Raw genomic sequence first — 20,353 nt, 5'->3', positions numbered from 1 at the left:
TACACCAATATGACAACACAATTCTGACTCCTAAATGTTTGATTTTCAATTTGCCCACATCAAATGCCTGTAAATTCACTTTGGTTAAATTTAAATCAGATCAGATAAATTTGAATAAATACATTCCACTTGGAACCCAGTTTGGACTTTGTAGATTAATAACACATAGCTGTGATATTTTTAAAAATTATGATAATAACTTAGTACAATATAAGTTGTCAAACAAGAATACCTTCAACCATCACTGGCACGGAAGTCACATGAATGTTATATCACATGTAGGAGGTGAAATTTGATACCTATGCCTCAGCATCACGGTATTATCTAATTACACTTAAAGGCATCAATGAAAAGGAAGTGTCTGTACTTTTGAGGAGTCATACTTAGAGAATTCATGAAGACCATTCTTAATACTGGCAAATAAAGGTAAGCAAATGCATTGGTTTACAATTTATTTCTACATATCATTGTTTAAAAAGAGTCAATCTCATTCAAAAAGTTCAAAAAGTTGTGATTTGGAGCAGCCGGTGTTGATCTGGGTGAACAAAGTTAAAAATCACACAATACCTGGTTCTAGTCCAACAGTTTATTTGGAGGCAGTAGCTTACAAAGAGCTGCTCCTTCATCAGGTAGCTGTGGTCCAGGAGCTGCTTCACAACCACCTGATGAAGGAACGACACTCCGAAAGCTAGTGCCTCCAAATAAACCTGTTGGACTAGAACCTGATGTTGTGTGATTTTTAACTTTGTAAAAAGTTGGTTATTTATAATGAACAGCCCGTGGAGCTGCTAGATTATTAGTGGGATCTAGATCTCTGCATTATTTGACTAAACTTGTAATTTTAAAACGCAGAATGTTAAAATGAGCAAGTTGATTTCGGAGGTACTCTGGTCACCCCAAAGCTTTTTGTGGTATCTGCCTGACTGTTCAAATTTGGGGAATGGTGTGAAGTTCCTATACTTTCTTCAGTGATAGTATCTAAACTCCCCCCAAAAAAAGAATTTGTTTATTTCAAATAAGTATCCCTTTAAATTTGTTATATTTCGTAAGTACTGTCAAACAGCCTCAGACTCTACATTACTCAGTCACAATTCTTCAATCTGATACGTTAAGGAGATAATAATATTAACTTGTATTATTATTTCCTTTCACATGGTAAGATGTTCTGAGATACTCTAATGAAGATTTGCTCAACTCCAAGTCACATAAAGGGAGGTTGGGACAAGTTCCCAAAACATTGGCCTGAAGGAGTGGCTTAAAAGAAGAGAGGGAGATAGAGAGGTAAACATATTAGTCGAAATAATTCAAAAGTTAAGGTCCTGAACAACTGAAAGTGCAGTTAAAATCAGAGATGTGTAAGAGGCCAGAATTGAATGAGTGCAGACCTGTTGAAGGTTACTAGGACAGAAAGAGGCCACAGATGTAGGGAAGGGTAAGGGTGATGAGATTTCTTTTTCAAAAGGATGAGTGTTTTCAAATTGTGCTATTGTCATACTGGGACATTGTAAGTTAACAAGCACGGGATGATAGATAAAACAGGACTCAGTGTGAGTTAGGATATGGGCAGCAGAGTTTGGATGAGATCAGATTTATGGACATTGGAAAAGGAGAGGCCAAATTGGTCTGAAGTCTTTGAAATGGATTTCCCCCTAGCACTGGATCAATAAGAACAGACCAGGTGAATGTACTCCCAACTAGCTCTAGCTGGTCAGCAGTGGAGGGATATTGAAGGAGGGGGATGTGGTCAAATTGAAAAGGAGGGATGTTACACAAAGGTCACGTTAAAGATTTCATATTTTATTTTGATTGGGACTATTACAGTAGAGAAGGGAGAACGGGGATGGAACGGATTAGGGAACCTAGTTGGAGGGCTCACACTTGGACTTACAGGAAGAGTGGGAAAGTTATTTATCCTTTTCATACAGCTCCCAGATGCTCTATAAAGGATAAAAAGTGAGGTCTGCAGATGCTGGAGATCAGAGCTGAAAATGTGTTGCTGGTTAAAGCACAGCAGGTCAGGCAGCATCTAAGGAACAGGAAATTCGACATTTTGGGCCAAAGCCCTTCATCAGGAATGAGGAGAGGGTGCCAGGCAGGCTAAGATAAAAGGTAGGGAGGAGGGACTTGGGGGAGGGGTGATGGAGATGTGATAGGTGGAAGGAGGGTGATAGGCCGGAGTGGGGTGGGGGCGGAGAGGTCAGGAAGAGGATTGCAGGTTAGGAGGGCGGTGCTGAGTTCAAGGGAATCGACTGAGACAAGGTGGGGGGAGGGGAAATGAGGAAACTGGAGAAATCTGAGTTCTGAACTCTCTCCTCATTCCTGATGAAGGGCTCTGGCCCGAAACGTTGAATTTCCTGTTCCTTGGATGCTGCCTGACCTGCTGTGCTTTAACCAGCAACACATTTTCAGCTCTATAAAGGATGTCATATTCATTGGCCTTTACTACACCATGACCTTTGGTTCAAAATGCATAGCAAACAAATTGACAGATTCAAGTGTAATTAAAAAATGGTGCCATTCATTCACCAATGAATCCAAAATCCAGACCATCAAGATACACTAAGGATCAGCAGTAAATGTTAGCAAAGCCAACAAAAGCTGTAAATCATGAATAAATAAATGAATATGAAAGAAAGCTAATGTCTTCACATTGCAATGTCATCACAGTTTCCTAGTGTCAGCACAGAAACCACCTTTATTTTCAGGAAATTTCTTTCTTTTAGGTTTGTTTTACACAACAGCCTGAATGCTTTTCGCTTTCTTTAATTAGTTTTCGAGGGGAGTAGGAATCCCAGGAATCATGGTTCAAGAATACAAAGCAAACCAAGGGCAAGATGTTTCTGCTGATGGTGAGTCTTTATTCTGTAGGTTTTTGTTTCAAGTACTGCACTACGCATTTCACAATGATCCGAAAAATGTCATTAAAATATGCAGTTGAAGCGCGACTGCTTGTTTTAAACATAACACATTTAGATCACTCTTAAAAAGAAACAAATATTCTGAAGCTCAGCTGAATATGAAACTGAGTTTGAAATTTGCAAAGCATATTTTTGTTTCTCAGATTTTCAAGTGATTATCAGTTTAGTAAACCATGTTTGTGCTGAGTGTTGACATTATGACCTACAAGAAATTATTTAGTTGGCAAGTGGGCTTTTCTGTGTGCAACCTGGGCTTTGTCCTTAAAATAATGGTATGTTACTGTTAACTGTTCATTTTATTTATAAGGGGGCATGTGTTGGAGAGAAGGACTATTAGTTCACTAGTTTCCCAGCATGACCACAGGTGCTACCAACTTTTCAAACAAATAAATTGAATTAAATCCATTCCTCATCTGCTATATATGGATTCAGTATGTTTTTTCTAGATTTTATTTCTTGTGTTGCACTAATTGTTATAAGTTATAGAGTCATAGAGATATACAGCATGGAAACAGACTCTTCGGTCCAACCCGTCCATACCAACCAAATATCCCAACCCAATCTAGTCCCACCTGCCAGCACCTGGCCCATATCCCTTCAAACCCGCCTATTCATATACCCAACCAAATACCACTTAAATATTGCAATTGTACCAGCCTCCACCACATCCTCTGGCAGTTCATTCCATACATGTACAATCCTCTGCGTGAAAACATTGCCCCTTAGGTCTCTTTTATATCTTTCCCCTCTTACCCTAAACCTATGCCCTCTAGTTCTGGACTCCCCGACCCCAGGGAAAAGACTTTGTCTATTTATCCTATCCATGTTCCTCATAATTTTGTAAACCTCTATAAGGTCACCCCTCAGCCTCGGACGCTCCCGGGAAAACAGTCCCAGCCTGTTCAGCCTCTCCCTATAGCTCAGATCCTCCAACCCTGGCAACATCCTTGTAAATATTTTCTGAACCCTTTCAAGTTTCACAATATCTTTCTGATAGGAAGGAGACCAGAATTGCTTGCAATATTCCAACAGTGGCCTAACCAATGTTCTGTACAGCCGCAACATTACCTCCCAACTCCTGTACTCAATACTCTGACCAATAAAGGAAAGCATGTCAAATACCTTCTTCACTATCCTATCTACCTGCGACTCCACTTTCAAGTAGCTATGAACCTGCACTCCAAGGTCTTTTTGTTCAGAAACCCTCTCCAGGACCTTATCATTAATTGTATAGGTCCTGTTAAGATTTGCTTTCCCAAAATGCAACACCTCGCATTTATCTGAAATAAACTCCATCTACCACTTCTCAGCCCATTAGCCCATCTGGTCCAGATTCTGCTGTAATCTGACGTAACCCTCTTCGCTTCCCACTACACCTCCAATTTTGTGTCATCTGCAAACTTACTAACTGTACCTCTTATGCTCACATCTAAATCATTTATGTAAATGACAAAAAGTAGAGGGCCCAGCATCGATTCTTGTGGCACACCATTGGTCACAGGCCTCCAGTCTGAAAAACAACTCTCCACCACCACCCTCTGTCTTCTACCTTTGAGCCAGTTCTGTATCCAAATGGCCAGTTTTCCCTGTATTCCATGAGATCTAACCTTGCTAATCAGTCTCCCATGGGGAACCTTGTCAAACGCCTTACTGAAGTCCATATAGATCACATCTACTGCTCTGCCCTCATCAATCTTCTTTGTTACTTCTTCAAAAAACTCAATCAAGTTTGTGAGATATGATTTTCCAAGCATAAAGCCATGTTGACTATCCTGAATCAGTCCTTGCCTTTCCAAATACATGTACATCCTGTCCCTCAGGATTCCCTCCAACAACTTGCCCACCACCGAGGTCAGGTTCACCGGTCTATAGTTCCCTGGCCTGTCTTTACTGCCCTTCTTAAACAATGGCACCACATTTGCCAACCTCCAGTCTTCCGGCACCTCACCTGTGACTATCGATGATACAAATATCTCAGCAAGAGGTCCAGCAATCACTTCTCTAGCTTCCCATGAAGTTCTTGGGTACACCTGATTAGGTCCTGGGGATTTACCCACCTTTAACTGTTTCAAGACATCCAGCACTTCCTCCTCTGTAATCTGGATATTTTGCAAGATGTCACCATCTATCTCCCTACAGTCTAAATCTTCCATATCCTTTTCCACAGTAAATACTGATGCAAAATATTCATTTAGTATCTCCCCCATTTTCTGTGGCTCCACACAAAGGCCGCCTTGCTCATCTTTGAGAGGCCCTATTCTCTCCCTAGTTACCCTTTTTGCTCTTAATATATTTGTAAAAACCCTTTGGATTCTCCTTAATTCTATTTGCCAAAGTTATCTCATGTCCCCTTTTTGCCCTCCGGATTTCCCTCTTAAGTATACTCCTACTTTCTTTATACTCTTCTAAGGATTCACTCGATCTATCCTGTCTATACCTGACATATGCTTCCTTCTTTTTCTTAACCAAACCCTCAATTTCTTTAGTCATCCAGCATTCCCTATACCTACCTACCAGCCTTCCCTTTCATCCTGACAAAAATATACTTTCTTTGGATTCTTGTTATCTCATTTCTGAAGGCTTCCCATTTTCCAGCTGTCCCTTTACCTGCGAACACCTGCCTCCAATCAGCTTTTGTAAGTTCTTGCCGAATACCGTCAAAATTGGCCTTTCTCCAATTTAGAACTTCAACTTTTAGATCTGGTCTATCCTGTTCCATCACTATTTTAAAACGAATAGAATTATGGTCGCTGGCCCCAAAGTGCTCCCCCACTGACACCTCAGTCACCTGCCCTGCCTTATTTCCCAAGAGTAGGTCAATCAAGTTTATCACCTTCTCTAGTAGGTACATCCACATACTGCACCAGAAAATTGTCTTGTACACACTTAAGAAATTCCTCTCCATCTAAACCTTTAACACTATGGCAGTCCCAGTTGATGTTTGGAAAGTTAAAATCCCCTACCATAATTATTCTTACATATTCTTACCCTATTATTCTTACAGATAGCTGAGATCCCCTTACAAGTTTGTTTCTCAATTTCCCTCTGACTCTAGTGAATAGATGAGTAATTTATCACGTTGCAATGGAGATTCCTCAAAATGATTTGTGCTGCAGTATTGACCTGGTATGCACCATCATTCATGCAGATTACTTGAAATTTTGAAAGACATCGCGGATGCATTATTTGAGACAATTAGCTAGCATGGACTTAATAAATGCTACATTGAATTCACACAAGTGGAGACGGATAGATAGGCTTAATTTCAGTGCTGGGAAGCATCAAGAGTGGATTAAAATTGATTGCCGTTTAGAAGAATAATGATTAATAAATGATAACTAATATGAATTCAGTAAAGACAAACTATGAATGGCAAACTTGATTTTGTTCTTCAGTGAAATAATGGAGAAACATAACATAGAGTCATAGAGCTGTATAGCATGGAAACAGTCCCTTTGGTCCAACTTATCCATGCCGACCAGATAGCCTAAATAAATCGAGTCCCTTTTGCCAGCATTTGGCCTATATCCCTCTATACCCTTACTATTCATATACCCATTCAGATGCCTTTAAATGTTATAATTGTACCAGCCTCCACCACTTCCACTGGCAGCTCATTCCATACACGATTTTCCCCCTCTGCATGAAAATGTTACCCCTTCAGTCCCTTTTAAATCTTCCCCTCTCACCTTAAATCTGTGTCCTCTAGTTTTGGTCTGAGAATTGATTGGCCTTGAAAAGGTATTGAATAAGGTAACAGAAAATAGATTTGTCAGCAAAATGGTGTGAAATTGAGAGTTTAAGATACCTTAGTTGTGCATACGTATGTAACAGAGGTTAAAATTTGGTTAGTAAATATATGATTAAAATGTTTGTTTTTTTTGACTTATAAATGATTTATGGATATAGAAACGTTGAAATATTTAAAGTTGTTAATTCTGATTGCTTAACTTAGTGGACTGGGTTCTTGAACTTTTGCTAAAAGTGTAGGTTTTGCAATTAGTGCTTGTTAAATTATTTTTCAGGTCATAGACATGCACAAATTGAGAGCAGGCGTAGGACACTTGACCCCTTGAACCTGTTACTACAATCATTAAGATTAAGGCTGATTTAATTACTTCCCCCCCACCCAAAATAATCTTTCACCCAGTTATTTATCAAGAATCTATCTATTTCTTCCTTAAAAAGAGTAGAGTTTCAAAGACTCTCAAACTTTTTAAAGAAAATAATTCTCTTTATCACAATCTAAATGGTGACATTTTTAAACAATGACCCCTCATTCTAGAACCTCCACAAGTGTAAACATTCTTTTTGTATTCACTTGTCACGAACCCTCAGAATCCTTTATGTTTTTATTAAATCACCTGTTACATTTTCGAACTCCACCAGATAGATATGTTTAACCTGGCAACCTTTTGTCATATGACAACCCATCCATTCTGATTATTAGCCTAATAAACCTTCTCTGAATTGTTTCCAATACATATACATTTCTTTTTAAAATAAAGAGACCAACATGTACACAGGAGTCCAGATGTCTCAGCAATGTCCTATATAGCTGAAGCATAGTCATCCATTTTGTATTCAATTCCCTTGTAATAAACAATAACAATCTATTCACTTACCTATTTACTTGCTGTGAGATATTGTGAAATGTAATAGCCAAGATAGATTTGAGACAAGAATTGGGAGAATGGGAGAATATGATAAACAAATTACCTTCCATGGATTGTTATTTATCTTGGGAGGTGACACAAAACAGAAACATCAGATTAGCTACCCATTCTGTACAACATCTAATAATTATTTACCTATTTATTTGGTATTTGTTTCCATTTTCTGGAATATAAGTTATTATCGGGTTCTGTGTAGAACAGGCGGCTAATCACTAGCAGCACTGTTTTCTCAAGAAAAATGTTGATTCGTTGGTGATTTCGAAGAAAATACCTCATTCCTAGGGATTTATTCGGGTTAATACTTAACCTGTGTAAACAGCAAGGACAGTGTTTGTGAGAAGTGTTCGATAATAATGTTATGCTTTCCTTAACTATCTGTAGAGAAAGTTAGGATCACAAGGATAGATTAAATTTACATGTCTCTGGGCAAAAAAAGGACAAATGCACAGATTCCTCTCTATATCCACATTTCAAAAATACTGTGGGAAACTTTATTTTTTTATCAACTACTACATGGGGAATATGCAAAAATGAAGACCAGGGATTTAGGAGTCAGACAAAGTTGGGCAGTAACCACCTAATGGGATTAGAAATAGTTAGGTGGTTGTTTGTGACTGGTATTGACCAAAGGGAAGGGCCTTTTTCTGTGAGGTAGATCTCTGTCTCAATGACAGCATTTACAACCTATCATTTAACACAGTGGGAACATTCTACATTCATGGTTTGATTAACAGCTCCATGCATTGTAAAAGTTGTCTTTGATGTGGGCTATGAAGGGATTTAAGTGCCATTCCAAAATTCTGCCCTTTCCCCCTTTGCCTACCACGTCAACTCACCGAGGATCTACTGCTACCCATACACACAGGATAAAGTATAAGGTTCAATTACTTAAAGTTGTATATTGCAGACTACATTTGATTGAAAAAATGTATCATTTATAAAAATCCATTTCGGTTGCTGTTGAAAAGGTTGATATTTCTGTGATAGTTGAACAGACAGCTGTAACACAAAGAGACTTAGGGGGAATTGTACACAAAACACAGAAAGCTAGCATAGATGTACAGCAGGTAATTAGGAATGTTAATGGAATGTTGGGCCTTCTTTCAAGGGGTTTGGAACATAGAACATAGAACAGTACAGTGCAGGAACAGACCCTTCACCCCACCATGTCTGTGCAGACCATGATGCCAATCTAAATTAAGCCCATTTGCCTGCCTATCGTCTATTCCCAGTTAACTCATGTATCTGTCTAAATGCCTCGTAATCGTATATGCTTCTACCATCTCAAGGGACAGTGCATTCCAGGCACCTATGACCCTCTGCATAAAAAACACTTGCCTTGCGCATTTCCTTTAAACTTTCCCCCTCTCATTTTAAACCTATACCCACTAATATTTGATATTTCCACTCCGAGAAAGAGACCCCAACTATCCACCCTATCCAAACCCTTCACAATTTTATATGGGTTCATTAGGTCACTCCTCAGCCTCTGATGCTCTAGTGAAAACAATCCAAGATAATCCAATCTCTTCTTATAGCTAATACACTCCAATACAGGCAATATCCTGCCAAATCTCACCTACATCCTCTCCAAAGCCTCCACATCTTTCCTATAGCGTGGTGACCAGAACTACAAATGTGGACTGGCCAAAGTTTCATACAGTTGCAAGATGACTTGCAAACTTTTATACTCCAAACCTGACTGATGAAGGCCAGCATGCCATATGCCTTCCATACCACCTTATCCATTTCTGTTGCCACTTTCAGGGAGTTATCGACTTGGACCCAAGGTTCCTTTGTACATCAATGCTCTGAAGGGTCCTGCCATTTACTGTATACTTTCCTCTTGAATTTGACCTCCCTAAATGCATCATGTCACAGTTGTCCAGATTAAACTCATCTTTATTCATTTCTTTATTCAACTTTCCACCTGATGTCTATCCTGCTGCCTCCTTTGATATCCTTCCTGTCTAAAACAACTTCACCAATTTTTGTGTCACCTGCAAATCAGACTACTGACATTTTCATCCAAATCATTTATATATATATTACAAACAACAGAAGCCCTAGCACTGATCATTGCAGAAAACCATTGGACACAACCCCTCCTTAACTACCCTCCATCTTCAAAGGCCAAGCCAGTTTTGTATCCAGCTTGTCAACTCACCATGGATTCCTTGCACTTTGATCTTTTGGACCAGCCTACCAAGAGGGACCTTGTCAATGTAGACAGCATCTACAGCTTAACCCTCATCAATCATCTTCATCACTTCCTCAAAAACTCAATCAAGTTTGTAAGTCAAGACCTCCCAAAGAATGAAAGGAAAAGACTGCCTGGTGTTGACTGGAAGTTGAATTCAGGCCTCCCACATGGCAGGCAAGAATATTACCATTGAACTAGCAATGTAACAAGAGCAGGGTTGCAGTATAAGAATAGGGAAGTCTTACTGCAATTGTGCAAGGTGCTGGTGAGATGATGTCTAGAGTCCTGTGAGCAGCTTTGGTCCCCTTATTTAAGGAAATATATATCATTTCATTGGAGGCCATTCAGAGAAGGTTCCCTCGAATGATCCCTGGAATGGAGGTGTTGTCTTATGAGCAAAGGCTAAACACGATGGGAGTTTACTCACTGGAGTTTAGAAGAATGAGAGGTGATCTCATTGAAACATATCAGATTCTAAAGGGGCTTGGCAGAGGAATCTCGATCATCCGGCATTTGATTATCCGAATAATGGATTCTCTGGAAAGATCTCAAGGTCCCAATGCTTGGCTAAGCTATGTTATCCGGCTTCGATTATCTGGAATTTGATTAACTGAACAAAGTACTGCACGCCCGTGTCCTTCGGATAATCGAGGTTCCTCTGTATCTGCTTCTCTCTCATGCCAGGATGAACAGAGCCCACAATTGAGCTAAAATAATCAAGATGAGTGATGGGCTGCCTGACATTTGGCCTGGGATCACGTGTGGGTTCACAGATAAAGCGAGGGGAAACCTGTGCTCTTTGTCCCACAGTGGCCTGTTGTAGCTGCTGGCTGCCCCATGAGTACATTGCACTTCCACCATCTTGGCCTGCAGCAAAAAGAATTCAAGGAAGATTTAGTAAGAGTATTGAACTTTTATTGTAGAGAATGAAAAATGGTTTCCTGTGGGAAAAGGAAAATAGATTTAGACAAAATAAAAAGCAAAGGGAAAATGGGGGCTTCCTTTCTCTTTCCATGCCATTTGTCACAATCATCTGGCATCTATTGCCTTACCTGGTGCTGAAGGAGATTCAGTACTAATTATCAAACATGAATAAGATATATTGAAAGAAAACTATCTGTAAAGTGATGGAGAATGAGAAAGAATGTGTGAAAGAGTGAACTAATTATTCAAATAAACAACGTTAACAATGGGCTAAGCGCCTTTTATATGCCCATTGTTTTAATGACATATATTTCAATACCAACAAAAAGCTTGATTAAAATATTAATAAATTTCCCACAGGATTCTCAACCGCTGGCTATGACAATCAAGGCTACAGGGAGGATGAGAATGAAGACACTGGTCATCCACAGAAAGGAGAGTAAGGAATCCACTCCTAATTCAGGGGCAAACAGATTTTCTCATGATGTTCACTGCAAGTTAATCTTAGATTTTTTTTTGATTTCTGCAGAAAACAGAGCAAGAAGAAAGAAAAGAAGCTAAGAAAGGCAGTTGGATTTTTTGAACTGGTTTGTTTTTCCTATTTTTCTTTACACAATAGGAACTGTATATTGTTGGTCTACACTTGAATATGAGCATCAGATTGTGTGAATTGTTTGGTTGCCATGGCAACTCCATGACCAGCTGTCCTATACTTGCTACATTTAAATCCTGGTGGACTGGCAGGAGAGCAGGAAGAGGGTCACTGCCCCTTGATCTTATCTCCTCCCCTCACGTTGTAGCTAACATCTGAGGTAGGGAAGCGGGTGGGCAAAATTCCTGCCTTGAGGTGGGATGATAGATGCAAAACTTTCTTTGAGGACTGAGACTTTTACAGAGATGGTTTAATAATTCAAGGAGGCGAATGGAATGTTGGCCTTCATATCTAAAGGGCTGGAGTATAGGGATGAGATGTTATGTTGCAGTTATACAGAACCCTAGTTAGATTCCACTTAAAGCACTGTAAGCAGATATGGGCACCACACCTTAAGAAGGATGTTTTAGCCCTGGAGGGAGTTCATAAAGCAGATTTACAAGGATGGTACGTGGACTTCGGTTATAAGCAGAGATTAGACAAATCAAACCTTTATTCTCAAGAATTTAGAAGGTTAAGAGGTGATCTAATTGAAGTCTTCAGGATATTAACAGGTAAAGATAAAATAGATAAAGAAAAACAATTTCCACTGGTCAAAGACTCTGGACCCAGGGGCATAGTTTAAAAATTAGGGATTCAGGAATAATGTTGGAAAGGATTTCTGTAAAGAATAATGGAGGTTTGGAACTCTCTTCCTCAAATGGCAGTTTTTACTACTTCAGTTGTTAGACATTTTTTATTCAGTAAGGGTATCAAGAGTTATGGGCACAGGGCAGGCATATGGAATTAAACCATAATCTTATTGAATGGCGATGCAGGGCACAAGGGGGTGAATTGCCTCATCCTGGTCCTGTGTTCCAATATGAAGAATATGGAGTCAGAAACTAAATGTGGGGTTAGTTAGGATGTTAAAGGGGGAACAACCAGAGTCATCCTCTGACAATGGGTGGAGAAATGGAAGAAACTTGCACAGGGGTGTCAGCTTTGAAGCAGACTGGAAATGGTGGCTTTAGTTTTCCTAATATTTAACTAAGGTAATTGTTGGATGTTGGACAAACAATAGTGCAACAGTATTGGGAATATTGAGAGAGCTAGGGCAGAAGTAAAGGTGGTCCAAGATAATGTCCATGCAGAAACTGACCTTATATCAATATTTACTAACTGTTATCAAAATTACATTCAGAATAATATGTTCATTGTATTTAAATCTTTCATACTTTAATGTGATATATCTATTGATGAGGCATGTTGTTATTTATAGTTTCGCTTTGCAGATCGATTGGACACCCTGTTGTTAACAGTAGGGCTGATTTGTGCAATACTACATGGAGTTGCTTTGCCCCTCATGATCATTGTTTTTGGAGAAATGACTGACAGTTTTGTCAGAAGTGGTATCGTGCCTAACATCTCCACTGCAGGTACTGAAAATGCTTTGATGCTTCATTCAGTTAAACAAATAAATTATTAACTTTAAAGCAGTTTTATCACCCAATGATAACGGTGAACAGATAAACTTTTCACTTGGCAAACTTTGAATCCTATCTTTGCTCTTCCTGCATCATAATGTTTTGTAAAAGCAACATGGTCTGAGTGTATTTAACACAAGTGGACTAACTTCTGATCCCAGTTCCTTCCAATTTCGCATTACGAATGAGGCTAAGAGTGTTAATGGTGCTACCATCTTTACACCATGCAGAGTAGATTAATCCAAGTGAATGTATTGTTCAGCTAAAACCTCTACCAAAGACACTTTTAACCATTACAGGAATTCAGTTACTGTTACTAGCTTTGAACTTAGTTCTCTATTTCAAGATAAAATATATCAGTCAAAGAATATTGCCTCAGAAACAACTTAACAAAATGTGATATAACAGGAAACTATTGGGTGATTGACTAGCATCAACAGTCTCTGTTGATTTGTCAAGTGATTTTAATCAGGACACATTATTACAACTGAAGAATACAATTAGGAAACTCCCTTTTATAATACTTAACATTTTGATCATTCAACATTGCCCTTTGATGTGAAGGGCACTGCTTGTCACAGGCCTCTCAGGTGTTTCCTTTCTTCCTGGTGGTGGAAATTTGAATAAAGATTTGTGCACCTTGTGTCTTTCACTGTGTCTCACACTGCACACACACAAAAAAAAGAAAAAAAATAGAAGTGTCTGAGCCCTTTTAAAAAAAAAGAAAAAAATAATCCTTGACATTCAAATTAAGTTGTTAAAAAAAAGAGAGAGGCCCGGCAGGTGATCTGTTGCAGCTGTAGTATGCGGGAGTTGGTAGATCCTGGTGTGATCTGCAGCAAGTATTGGCTGCTTGAGGAATTTCAGCTCAGAGTTGATGTGCTGCAGACACTGTGACTCATCATGGAGGGGTTGAATTACCAGGACACTGTGTTTCAGGATGCAGCCCACACCTCTTAGAATAATTGTAGGGACATGTGATCATGAGTGAGGTAGATGTGGGAATCCAAGATTTAGCTGTGAAAGAGCTTCAGCCAGTGCCTTTGTCCAAAGGTATGGAATTCTTACTCCTGGTGTAGATAGGGCACAGACTGCACGGATAATGAGCAAACTGCCCACAACTCCATGGCACAGAGCACTGTTTGAGTACAGGGAGAAAAGAGCTGAAAATGTGTTGCTGGTCAAAGCACAGCAGGCCAGGCAGCATCTCAGGAATAGGGAATTCGACGTTTCGAGCATAAGCCCTTCATCAGGAATCCTGATGATTCCTGATGAAGGGCTTATGCTCGAAACGTCGAATTCCCTATTCCTGAGATGCTGCCTGGCCTGCTGTGCTTTGACCAGCAACACATTTTCAGCTGTGATCTCCAGCATCTGCAGACCTCATTTTTTACAGGGAGAAAAGAGAAATTGATAGTAATCGGGTTAGTACAGTTAGGGGAATAGATACCGTTCTCAGCAGCAAAACAGAGAATGCCGAAAACTAATCCACAGTAATTTTCTGCTGTTGGTTCACTGGAATTTGTGCCATTGTTATTTTGTGGTACTAAACAACATTGCCCACTGCTATTATCATGTTGTGTATGTGATGATGCCGACGACTACGAGCCTGCGGTTGGGGTAGTTTGTTGCCATTATCCTACATCCTTGATAGTGTTGGAGGAAAGTTAATGGTAAGACTTAAAATAAAGATGCTCTTATTTTAAACATGACTCCGCCCTTGCACTGTCTTGTGCTTCCTCTGCTGGGATCCCCTGGCACTCACATGGCAGCTGTCACATTCCAATCCCAGCTGCCCACTATGCCAAACACTGCCAGCTGGTCTGAAGTAGCCACCTGAAATCAGGGACGCTCAGCAATGCCACAGGATAGTTAATGACCTTCTGCGCTCCTTGAATAGAAGTGCTCCACTTTTCTCTCTACTACTTCGCACTCACTCTAACTCCGCTGCTGCATTCTAATGCATCTCAACCATCCCATCCTCCCACTACCTCCTCCCTCTCCCCCCACAATCTGTTATCCCTTCCTGCCCTCTGCTATCTATACTCCCTCACTCAAGATAGCTTACTACCTTGACTGACCAACGACAGAACAGCCTCCTGACTGATCATGCTTCCCTTCAATGGTTCATTACTGGCAAGCATGACAAATTGCCTGGCTATCTCTGTGCTAAAAGGTAAGGCAGAGATGCTGTAAGCATCCAAGTAAGCGTGAAGGGAATGAGTACTAAGAAAATAAGTGAACAGCAGTGAGATACAAAATAAAAACCAAAAGAACTGGGAATGCTGTAAAGCAGAGACATACGCTGAAATTGCCGGAAAAGTTCAGCAGTTCTGGCAGCATCTGTGGAGAGAAACAAGAGTTAGCATTTTGGGGTTGAGTGATCCTCCCTCAGAGAAGGGTGTCTTTTCCAATGCACAAAGCACCCTGTCAGCAACACTGCAATGACAGGTGTGGTGAACTCCAAAGTACATCGTGAAGTGCTGAACAGCTTTATAAATGAGTTCCTCATGTGCCATGATGATGTGATGAGGCTGGTGCAGTGCTGATGCCAACATCCATAGATATAGAGTGTATGCAGTTACTGCCTATGGAATGTGCCCTGAGATGTTGGGAAATGCTGGTCAAGGTGGAGGCCAGCTGTAGCCACCAGGTACCTGCTCAGAGCTTCATGTTGAGAATTGTTGCCATTTCCACTGCCTGGGAAAGCAGCAAACTGCATTTAAATGACATGCAGTTAGGTAATGATGAGATATTAATGTCTGAAAGTAAGTCCCTTAATGCTCCCTAGGAAAATGCTCATCTCACGATTTGGATCTTGGGTGAAAAGTTAATCCTTTTCTTCTTGACAACGAGAATCTCATTTTGCTATTCTTGCTACATTTTCTCATCTGATCCGCCGTTGCTTATGTATTCAGGGGCTGGGAACTTTATGCCCAGTGTTCATGTGTGAACTGGATACTGAATACTAGTGAATGTTAAACCCTCACAGATGATCACCTCCTCAATAAAAGAATTTCAGCAACAGCCCTTAGATACAGACAAGATGGAGATTTTGGTTGATATTTCCTCTCTGTTACCTGGGTTGCAAAAACAAGAATTCTAAACCCAAATCCTAACCTCACCACAATAGTTCACAGAAACCTAAGATTTTATAAACTATATGGATTGGTGATGCAATACATTTGTCATTTAACAATTGTCTATAATTTAAGCATTTACATTAATACACATATATCTATTGGTCTTAACAGCATTTAACAACCGTTCAACAGATACATGTTTTGAAATACCTGGACTGGATTTGGAAGCTGACATGACACGGTAAATAGATTATGGAACTTGGAAATACGTTTACTGCAGTCACTATCCTTAACTAGAGTTGACACATTAAGTTCCTGCAACGTTTTTACCTAAATGTCTTCATTACTATAGGTTTGCCCTCTATTTTATGGGACTTGGATTCGCTGTCCTGATTTTTGGCAGTTTTCATGTCACCATGTTTTTAATCGCTGGCATACGACAGACTGGAAGAATAAGACGAGAATTTTTCCATGCTATTCTTCATCAAGAAATGGCTTGGTTTGACTCAGTCCAAATAGGTGAACTAAACACAAGGCTGACTGAGTAAGTAATTGAGCTTTAAAAACTAGCTACTCTTTATGATAATCAAATACTGTAAGGATTACAACATATTTATCCAGCCTAGAAAATTTCAAGTTTTAGAACTGCCTATTTTTTTGTAGCAGCTTAATTTGTATGTACAATTGACCTAAAAGTACATTTTAGCATTTGATAGCCAACTTTATTACTCTACCAAAGTTATTTAATGGTCATATTCCTTTCTACATCACTTTTGTCTATTTCTATGTTAATCAGTTATTTAAATTTTCCCTCAATTACTGTTTAGATTAGATGGAAACAGGCCATTCGGCCTAACAAGTCCACACCGACCGGCCGAAGCGCAACCCACCCATACATTTACCCCTTTACCTAACACTACAGGCAATTTAGCATTGCCGATTTACCTGACCTGCACATCTTTGTGACAGTGGGAGGAAACCCATGCAGACACAGGGACAATGTGCAAACTCCACCCAATCAGTCGCCTGAGTCGGGAATTGAACCCGGGTCTCTGGCGCTGTGAGGCAGCAGTGCTAACCACTGTGCCACCGTGCTGCCCGTGATAAGTTACTTATCACAAATGCATGGGGGAAACATTTCACTGCTTTCTCTGAAACTGCTGTAACATATAGAGGTACCAAAGATGGGTCTTTAAATCAGAGCATCGAAGTTATATACCTAATCTTTTGATGTTTGTTGATAAGGAAATAGGCAAATATGTTTGATGTCTCTGTTGTAACAAGATGTAACAAGACACACCTTGTCATACAAGATCTTATCAGACTTTTTGTAGTTGCTACAGCAGTATTTCTTGGTAGCATTTAAGCTATGTACAAACATTTTATATAACTATGAAAATTGTATTCATAGTATTAATTTAATGTGATATTGTTTCAGTTACATAATTATACTGATGACAGTAATTGATTCTGTGTCTTTTATATTAACAGTGATATAAATACTGTCAAAGACGGTCTTGGAGACAAGTTCAGCATATTCACTCAGTTATTTAGCACTTTTGTGGCAGGGTTTACTATTGGATTTGTCTATGGATGGAAGCTTACACTGGTCATATTGGCAGTGTCTCCTCTTGTCATGGTCTCAGTAGCAGCATGGACAAAGGTACAAGCATAGCATATATTTTCAAAAAGTTTAATACCTGATCAGAACAAAATGGACCCAGTATGAGATGAAGGTTATTATTTTATGTTTATAAAGTTAATAACTTTTTAAGTAATAACTTATAAATTTAAACCAATTTCAATTCTGTAATAGCTTCTGCAGTAATTGTTTTAAATAAGGAATTGGTCAAACAACAGGAGAAAGGCAGGTGATGAAATTTGGTGTATTAACTTTTTATCAGATCAAAAACAGTTTTATAAAGTCAGAAACATAAAAGACAGGAGAAAGAACCAACAGATACGCCAACCACTGAGTGCCGTTACTGTGTCTAATATACTGAAAATTGTTAAATAGAAAACTTGTGACATAGAAGTTCATGGAGATAATTCTGACCTTGATCAATCTCAATTTTTATTTGTACTGACTTTGATAGAAATTAGAATCCTAAGAATTGAATAAAGTTGGCTGATCCATATCACCCAGATTACATTCTCACCCAAATTAAACATTCAGTGCCCCTATACCTGATTAACCCGACATGTAAAGGACAAATATTCCAGTTGTTTGGGGGTTGCAGAGGGGTAAAGAAACACAACCAAAAAGGAGGAAAAAAACATTGGCTTCAACAAATATGAAACTTAAAACACACAGTAAATTCAAATGAAACATGCTGGTGACTAGAAAAATACCTGAAGTTGAATATTATCCATAATGTAGAGGTGCTTGTTTTGGACTGGGGCGGACAAAGTCAGAAATCACATGACACCAGGTTATAGACCAACAGGTAGATTTGAAATCCTAAGCTTTCAGAGTGTATCCCCTTTGTAGTGTGATTTATGAATAGTATTAGCAACTTCAATTATATAAACCAAAAAAATGCTTAATTTTCAATGTTTTTGGTTATTGTAGCTTTATGGAATACTGAGTATTTAATACATTTCATGTTCAACAATTGTCAATACTATATCAGGCAAAATAATGTATTTTATTAAACTAAATAACATGAAATTGAAACTCATTAATAGTACCTGATGCACATAGTAATAGTAATTATCTTGATCTGCCCAAGTTATGTCAAATATAACTTGGGCACGGCACGGGGGCACAGTGGTTAGCACTGCTGCCTCACAGCGCCTGTAGACCTGGGTTCAATTCCCGACTCAGGCGACTGACTGTGTGGAGTTTGCACGTTCTCCCCGTGTCTGCGTGGGTTTCCTCCGGGTGCTCCGGTTTCCTCCCACAGTCCAAAGATGTGCGGGTTAGGTGAATTGGCCATGCTAAATTGCCCGTAGTGTTAGGTAAGGGGTACATGTAGGGGTATGGGTGGGTTGCGCTTCGGCGGGTCGGTGTGGACTTGTTGGGCCGAAGGGCCTGTTTCCACACTGTAAGTCTAATCTAATCTAAAAAAAAATAATAGATAGTGGCATAAATTATACCCAGATTACTCTATGTGGTGGAAATATATATAAATGCTACGGACAAGTTTCTGAAATATAATTTTAAAATAGACCTTTAGTATAATGTATATATTCTGTGAGATACAGAATATCCTAGATTTCATACAGCACCGTTGCTAGACATTAGGAAAAAATGACAGCACATATACTCCGTGAAATGCCGGCGCTGAGACTTGGGTAGCTTTGTAGATTTGACACTAAGTATTTCTAACTAGTTCGGAACAGAAACCAACTAAGTCAAACTGTCTGAAGCCACATTGACAAAATAGTAGACTAAATTCAAAATGTAGTGATCAAATTTCATATTAATTTGTTTGAACTGCATCTTGAATATTGTCTACAGTGTTTTCTCAGGGCCATGCAGAGACTAAACTGAGAAGGTAAGGGAAGAGTTATGGGTGCAGCAGGTGAGGGATTATCGATCCAGAAACAAGTGTTTCCCCAAAGTCCTGCTGAAATACCAGCAGGACCTCTTTTACATGTTTTACCCGATTTCTTCCTTGACAGCTAGTTTGAGTGACCAGGAGAAAGTGAGAATTGAGGATGCTGGAGGTCAGAGTCAAAATGTGTGGCACTGGAAAAGCACAGCCAGTCAGGCAACATCCGAGGAGCAAGAGAGTCGATGTTTCGAGCATATGCCCTCCATCAGAAGTGTGGAGGGGCACAACAGGACTGAGTTACGGAGAAGGTAGCTTGGAAGGCGATAGGTAGATGCAGGTGGGGATGATGGTGCTAGGTCAGAGAGAAGAGTGGAACAGATAGATGGGAAGGAAGTTGGACAGGTAGGACAGTTCAAGATGGCGGCGCCGATTTGGAGGGTTGGATCTGGGATAAGGTGGGGAGGAGGGGAGATGAGGAAATTGGTGAAATTGACATTGATGCCGTGTGGTTGGAGGATCCAAAAGCAGAAGATGAGGCTTTCTTCCTCCAGTTGTCTGGTGGCTAGGATTTAGAGGTGAAGGAGGCCCAGGACTTGCATGTACTTGGTGGAGGGGGAGGGAGAGTTGAAGTGGTCGGCCATAGGGTGATGGGGTTGTTTGTTGCGGAGATGTTCTCTGAAATTTTCCACAACTGACAAACTGACTTCCCATTATGAGAGAAAGCACGGAGGAGAGAACTGTAACTGTGGAGCTGAGAGAGGTGAAAGTCAGGTGGGAAGTTTGACCTGGGGTGGTGAGGAGGAGATCAAAGATGGGAGATCAAAGCTGGAGAAACTGAAGTGAAGCTTTTAAAATACAGATCAATGTGAAAAGCATAAATGTCAAAGCTTATCATGGGCTCCAAGTTGATTTAATTTTTTTGAGCTGGAGG

General features: G+C 39.8%; 1 protein-coding gene across 3 annotated transcripts in view; it reads left to right on the top strand.

The window, feature by feature from the left end:
• The first annotated feature begins 341 nt into the window (after positions 1-341).
• The window catches only part of LOC132815675 (ATP-dependent translocase ABCB1-like), a 103,151-nt gene continuing 83,139 nt past the window's right edge, over positions 342-20,353 (top strand). For 2 of the 3 annotated variants that reach the window (XM_060824707.1, XM_060824709.1), the window contains exons 1-8: positions 342-426; positions 2,771-2,849; positions 11,082-11,160; positions 11,251-11,308; positions 12,635-12,791; positions 16,094-16,163; positions 16,275-16,466; positions 17,414-17,585. In XM_060824707.1, the coding sequence (XP_060680690.1) occupies positions 2,801-2,849; positions 11,082-11,160; positions 11,251-11,308; positions 12,635-12,791; positions 16,094-16,163; positions 16,275-16,466; positions 17,414-17,585 (777 nt within the window). In that variant the 5' untranslated portion in view covers positions 342-426; positions 2,771-2,800. Of the gene's footprint in view, positions 427-2,770; positions 2,850-11,081; positions 11,161-11,250; positions 11,309-12,634; positions 12,792-16,093; positions 16,164-16,274; positions 16,467-17,413; positions 17,586-20,353 lie in introns of those variants that run through there. The other variant, XM_060824708.1, reaches the window with a different exon arrangement.

Source organism: Hemiscyllium ocellatum, chromosome 5, assembly GCF_020745735.1.
Source record: "Hemiscyllium ocellatum isolate sHemOce1 chromosome 5, sHemOce1.pat.X.cur, whole genome shotgun sequence".
NCBI classification, from domain to species: Eukaryota; Metazoa; Chordata; class Chondrichthyes; order Orectolobiformes; family Hemiscylliidae; genus Hemiscyllium; species Hemiscyllium ocellatum.
The sequence above is the reverse complement of the archived record's forward strand: the minus strand, read 5'-3'. Positions and strand labels throughout refer to the sequence as shown.